The 7056-nt window shown below is 30.5% G+C and overlaps 1 protein-coding gene across 1 annotated transcript; it reads left to right on the top strand.

Moving 5' to 3' along the window:
* The first annotated feature begins 2700 nt into the window (after positions 1-2700).
* LOC125827556 (two-component response regulator ARR1-like) lies at positions 2701-5588 on the top strand. The gene is made up of 4 exons (XM_049506856.1): positions 2701-2860; positions 3516-3881; positions 4194-4270; positions 5037-5588. Exons 1-4 carry the CDS (start codon positions 2701-2703, stop codon positions 5586-5588), a joined length of 1155 nt encoding a protein of 384 aa, XP_049362813.1.
* Positions 5589-7056: the final 1468 nt, after the last annotated feature.

Raw genomic sequence — 7056 nt, 5'->3', positions numbered from 1 at the left:
TAAAGTAAACACCTCCCCACTTTCAAAGGGATCAAACCTCACAATTCTAACATCTACTACATATATATATATAATACTAGAATCAATAATCTATTCACAACTTCATCATCATCATAAGCCTTAGGTCACAATTGTCCATTCAAGGCCAACATCCAATATAACACTATTGACCATCAATTCCTCATAATTCATTATAGAACAATACATAAATCAATAGCCCATAACAATCTACATATTAATAGCACATTATTAGCTCATAATCAATAGACCCACTTTAGATCCAAAATTAGGATTTCAAGATATGCAAGGGTTCATGGAGTTTTTGATCTTAAAACCATCAATATTAACATAAATCATCATTTGAAATACTTTAATGCAAGAACCCAAGCTTAGAACTGAAATTGGGGTTTTTAGTGTTTTTGAAAAACATTGAAATCACTTGGATTTGGCTCTTTGATTGAAAGGAGAATCAAAGATAAAATCCCCATACCTTTATGATTAATTTCCTAGGAATTTGAAGGAGAAATCAATAGGAACTCTTCCCCTAGCTTGAAGCTTCATCAATGTCTTCGATGGAGTTCTAGAGAGAGAATTTATTTGAGAGGGAAGGTTCAATTTGGATAATGAAGTCTAATTCTAGGTTTTGGGGTTCTAACCACTTAAAATACCCTAAAATAGGTAGAATAACCGTTTATAATAATTCCCCAACGTACCCAAACTACCCCTCACTTAGTTTGACCTTTTAAACAAGTCAAACTTGAGTTTTTACCTACGCAGATTTTGTCGGGAAACAAGTCCGCGACGCGGAGTTTTACCACAAGTTTCTGGAAATTAAATTTCGAGACAGAAGAGTCCGCGACAAGTCCACGACGCGGACATTCTCCTCCATGACCATTTTGCAAGTTGCCTTGGCAGCTTGTTTGGCCAAGGGTTGGGATCCTCCTCGGGGACCCTTAGGGTGGTCCTGGGGCTTCGTACTCGAACGTTTTGACCTTAAAAACATTTAGTAAGACACTAGGGTCACCTTCACTGATTTTAGACTCAAAACAACGCATAAAAACATGAACAACATACTAGAACACACCAACACGTAAAAGACTAGTTTCCGAACGTCTTGGTCGTCACTTGACGTTTGACTTCCAAACTCTTTAAAACTGACTAAAAAGGTTATTCTTCATTATTTTAACAAGTTATTAATGCATAAAACCCATGTGAGGCTCTACTTTATCCTACTTCATATTTGAGGGGTGTTACATATTTCATCATTTTGAGCACGTGCACCTTAAATTTTAAAATAGTTTTTTCCTTACTTTGAAATTAAATAATTTAAATATAATTTAATGGCTATGTTTCACATATTATTTTTCATTTTGGCTCAACCCTAACAACAATTTGATTACTACCTCTACTTAAATTTGGCAACACCATAGACAATTTTCAGAATTTTTTTAAAAATTAGATAAATGCTAAAATTATCTTACTATACTCTAAAATAATTTAGAACGATGGAACTACTGAGCTATTTTACCTCGCAAAAATAAGTATAACAATTTTAGTAGCCAAACACCACAATATTTTGGTGTTTTTTGGAAAAAATAAAGTTAAGTTCATGTGTGTTATTATGGATTTTTTCTGTATTTTTTTGTTGTCTCTCAATTATTTTATTAGTATTTATTGATTCTTCCACGTCCAAGGTGTATTAAATCATTTTTACTTGAATATCTTTGCAAGCTACTTTTGTAGGTACCAATAGTATACATACATAAAGCAAGTAACTTTGTAGTACGAACAAAAGTAACTAAACAACAATCAAAATGATAGAATAAAAAAGATTTTGAAAATCCATTTTCCACTTTTAGAAATATCTAAAACAGAAAGTCAATGCCTAAATTATGGGTTAGAGTTTCATGTTAGATACTTGGTGTAGAAGTATACCCTCATTATAATCCATTCAGTACTATTATAATAGGTAATACCTTTTTCTAGAAGAGTATTTTGTCAATTTGCAGTTCAGTATTCTATAATAGTTTAAGACTCTTTTGTTAGCTTATTTCTTTTAACTGTTTGTAGTTTAATTAGCATGCATAAATACGATATTCATTAAATAAGAAAAATAATATTATCATATATGAGACAAGTAATAACATGTGGTTATTATAAATTACTTTCAATTAATATCTTCAAATAAATCGGATTAATTATCCTATTGATGTCAACAATAAAAGGTCATTTTTAGGACGATAGATAAGTAAACTGAGAATATTACATCATATTGATATATCCATTATAATACTTTTCTAAATCTTCAAATTTAGTTGTATTCATGAAATAAAATTATCTCTGAACCTTTATCCTCGATAGTATTTGATCTATTTAGTGATTATTTATTTTTGACAAGTCATTAGATAAATTAGAATAAATAGTAGTATCCTCCAATAGGATCTTTGATATTCTATATAATCAAATTATTTAACATAAAATAATATTATTTATAATTGTTTTATGTGAATCTCACTTATTATATGTTACACATCGATTAAAATATAAGTTGATCGATACATGCAATTGAATAGGGTAAAGTGGGGCAATATCACATAAAACTTCATAATTGAATTTGAAAGATGATTAAGCAGATCCTCCTAATGATAGATATGTGTATATATCATTTCCATGTTCATCACTAACTTCCAAAATGCATGGATGTATCCAGTTACAACAGTTGATAGGATTTCAGTGGCAATGTCAATTCTCTCACAAGGAAAGGAAAAAATTGATGTGATGATTGTCAATGTCCATTCACCGGATTCGTTTTGTTTTAAACTGTTGAAACAAGTAGATGCCTTAGATATTGTCACTCTCTGTAAGTATTTGTTCTATCTTTCATCTTACTGTTATAGTGGTTAAGGTCAGTCATTTTAATTAATACACTTACAAATAAATAACTAGCAGTGAAGTTCATCATTAATTTGTTTTTAAATAGTCTGTAGCTAAGTGAATTTAATCATTAAAAAGATTAGTGATGAATTTTTATTGTTCAACAACAAGAATTATTCATTGCAAAATAATAGTTGTTGTAAAATAAATAGTTATTTTGTTGCATTACTGTTATAATATATAAATTCAGTTTATATAAATGAAATTAACTAATCACATATGTTTTAGATGGATATGGCATGGATATCTTATATGATTTTATTGTTTGGTGGTTAAAGTTATTTATTTTAGTAAATACACTACCAGAAAAAATTAACCATGAAATTCATCACTAAATAGTCCAAACAAACCTAAAATAATTTTTGATAGACCATCATTAAATGCAATAAGTGAAGATTTTTGTTGTTTAAAAACAGAAGTTATACAATCCTAATCGTTCTTTGTTTATATAGTGATATGATATATATTCTATTGTCACAATATTACTGTTACAATATATAAAGTTCACAATAAATTAACTACTCACATGATGTATAATATAATTTAATTCTAATTATGAACTTATCAAAATAATTATGCAGTTGTATGTGATGAACACGATGAACTCTTGGCAAAGAAGGATTTTGACAATGGAACATACTTGTATATGGAAAGGTCACTTGATGAAAATATTCTGAAATACTTGTGGCAATTTGTATTAAGGAAGAAAATACAAAGAGACAAAGTGATAGAAGGACTTGATCCAAAAGGAGATCATGTGAAATATTTTTATACTATTGGTAATGAAAATTTTGTGGGAAATAAAGGACACGTTGGAGAGAAGATTAGGTCTATTAATAATGAGAAACAAAGTAATAGTATCCATGAGACTGAAAGAGGAACATACAAATTGAGGAGCAAGACATGTAAAAAAGGCAAAAAAGTGATTGACAAAGGAGAAAGACAAAGTACGTGTATTGATAAGACTCTGAAGCGAAATGACTACATAGAATGGACTGTGAATCTCCGTGAAAAATTCAAGGAAGCTACACAATGACTTGGTGATGGACGTAAGTTTACCTTGTTATTAATTAAATTTCTCTACAATTAGTTTCTCTATCTGTAGTGAAATGAATAGTGAGATTCATACTTATAGCTAACGTACGTTAAATTTGTTTGCAGTTAATGTTTGGTGATTACTTATCTACATGTATCTCATATTGATCTAGGAATATTGTTGTAGTGATTAAATTAAAGGTACATTATAATGGATTATGTAGGTTGCTTACCAAAAAAGATACTCGAGATAATGAATGTGCCAGGTGTTACAAGGATGCAAGTTGCCAATTATCTTCAGGTACATTCTTAAAAAGATTAAAGGATCTTCACACGAATAGTTGAACAAATTTATTGTTTCCTTTTTTTTAATCGGTATATCTTAATTATTTATGGATTATATTTAATCATACATACTTCACACGAATATGTGTGTGTGTCTTTGTTAAGGGGTAACTTGTTTGGTAAAAATACATTTATTATCAAATTATTTTATTGTACAATTGGTTACTAGAAAATATGATGATTTTTCATCAACACTTGTGACATCCATTTACTACAATTATCTTGATACTAATGTCATATAAAAAAAAATCATTTAGCTACCTCCCGAGGTAATGTTAAGGTCTGCTTACACTCTACTTTCTCCAGACCCACTTGATTAGACTTCACTGGTTATGTTGTTGGTGTGTCAAAAAGCATTTATTGGGATAAAATTTAATTTTGCATCACTTATGCGTGTAAATGTTGGAAATTATATCATCTTTAGTATTCAAAAGTTTTATCAAGCCACTCGCTATTATATGAGGACTACCAATTACTTTCATTGCATGCTTAGAAGACTCTTATTCGATGCTAATTTAAACTATTTTTCGTAGCGACTATTCCTTGAAAAAATATTATCATCAATATTTAACTGAAAAGAATTTTTTCATTTAGTTTTATCCAATACAATTTTTTTACTATTAAAAAAGACTTATTTCAAGCATTGCAAACATACCTTAAAAATGAGTTACGATAATAAATAATTTCATAGTCCAATTTTTCTTTGATTATTCTCCTTTCAGAGATGTCGTATCAACCAAAGGAGACCTTTAGAAGAGCAAACATATATTCGACAGAGATCTTCAAGTGGTTCCCAACAAAGAATTGAAACAAGTAGCCATAAAATATTTGGGAGAATACTTGATCTTCAAACAAATGTACCAAATCAAACTCATGGAGATCCGGAGTTTTCACCAGTTAATAACAACAATATTTATGTTAGTTCAACTGAGCAACAACTCTGTCATCCACAACGTCATGTTCAACAACACTACCTCAACCCATTTTTGTTGGGCCAAAATAATGATGGTGGTAGGCTACAACAACAACATAACTTGTTATTTGGTTCGCAAGGCACAATTATTGAGAACACTAATAGTAATTTTTACACGGCATCTAATAGTGGGAATCATCATGATTACAACTTTAATCGTGAAGCTCAATATGATTACAGCTCAGGTCTCAATCAAGTCCATGTAACAACAAATTCAACTAGTGCAATGATGACTGATATGAATGGTGGGAATGCGATAATCAATGGATCAGGAGCAGCAAATACTAATTTCCAGCAATAGATCAGTGAACAAAACATGTTTGTGCCAAGCAATACTGTTGCAACATCAAATACAAGTGCTAATGAAATAAGTGATTTAAATGAGTGGGAAAATTGTGATGCGTATTTGAATTTCCATAATATGGATGATCTCTATCAGAATATTGGAGCTTCAATTTTGATCCTACCTAATGAATATGGAAGTGAGTATGATCAAGTTTACTCTGTTGTTCAGGTGTGTACTTTTGTCGAACTTTGCTTACTATTCTTTACTTATTTGATATAGAAAGTAATTTTCTACATATGCAGGTGGCAGGGACACCAAGGGTCATGTTTCAAGGAATAGAAAATTTTCCAAAGTGAATTATCAACATGATAAGCCAATGCTATAAGAAAAAACTCGAACTCATCATAAGGACTTTCTAAAGTGAAAGTATTTTTCTCAAGTGGTTACAATCTTTAATTTTTAATTTTCTGGGGACTATTTTTTTATGTCAGTTGGATTTCTAGAACTTATGGAAAGTGAAAGGAATGTTTTATTCAAAATAAGAGATTGTATTTTTAATACTCATTCGAATTTGCGTATGTTTCTCTACATTTCAACTTCAAGCTCTTGAAGAGTCTTCCTTGCGCCAATATTGTCTAACTTAGCTTTCTACTTATCATTTTCTCTCTTCCTCATCTGCATTTCTATCACATTTACTTTTTTATGTCATCTCTTATATTGGTTTCTATCGAATAAGAGACCATAATTAATAGTTTGCTTTAAATGTCCTAAGAAAAAAATCTAACTTTATCCCCTTTATGGAGCTTTATAATAATTCTTTGAGGAGAAATGTCATTTGGGTAGTAATTCTGAAAAATTAAGAATTTGAACGTGGAATATGTGCAAGAAATGTAAAAGACCTTACACAAGCAATAAAAAATGTTATTTCTTGGGAGTTGCTTCCAATTGCCCATGTTGTCGTGCCATTAGGGCTTAGCATATCTTCAGCTATATAAGGTTGATGTGTTGAAGACTGATGAGAATACTTTCGATTGTAAATTTGCTGGGATGGGTGTTACTCAATATTTTCTATCCAATTATTCCCCCACATCATCAGGGACATATTTGGTATAGTAAAAAGTGCTATAGTTGTGTTATAGTATCACCCACAATAAATTCAGCCAATACATGCTAATGTTATAGGTGACATCATTTTTATGATGTTTTGTGATGTCATTATGATGTTTAGTTGGCTGAAAATATATGCCTTCTTCATCTTCATTATTGAATTTCTCATACGAATGTGATTGATTGTTGGGGAGGTTATCTTTGATTCGTTGGAGATCTTTTTTTTTCATTTGTTGGATGAAATCTCCTTTGCTACTTGAGCTATCTCGTTGTGGATTTTTGTTGCAAGAATGAAATTTGAGAGGCATCTATTGTGGTCATATGTCTTGGTCTGCACAAGAGCCATTTATCTACTTTTGGCACATTAGATTTCGAA

This window comes from Solanum verrucosum, unplaced genomic scaffold (assembly GCF_900185275.1).
Source record: "Solanum verrucosum unplaced genomic scaffold, falcon-dt-bn FXZP01000294.1, whole genome shotgun sequence".
In the NCBI taxonomy this organism is placed as follows: domain Eukaryota; kingdom Viridiplantae; phylum Streptophyta; class Magnoliopsida; order Solanales; family Solanaceae; genus Solanum; species Solanum verrucosum.
The sequence above is the reverse complement of the archived record's forward strand: the minus strand, read 5'-3'. Positions and strand labels throughout refer to the sequence as shown.

Excerpts from the sequence above, each read along its gene's own strand:
- LOC125827556 (XM_049506856.1), top strand. The coding sequence starts at position 2,701 with ATGTATCCAGTTACAACAGTTGATAGGATTTCAGTGGCAATGTCAATT. Across the intron at positions 2,861-3,515 it reads CTTAGATATTGTCACTCTCT|TTGTATGTGATGAACACGAT; the intron begins GTAAGTATTTGT and ends ATAATTATGCAG. Across the intron at positions 3,882-4,193 it reads TGACAAAGGAGAAAGACAAA|GTTGCTTACCAAAAAAGATA; the intron begins GTACGTGTATTG and ends TGGATTATGTAG.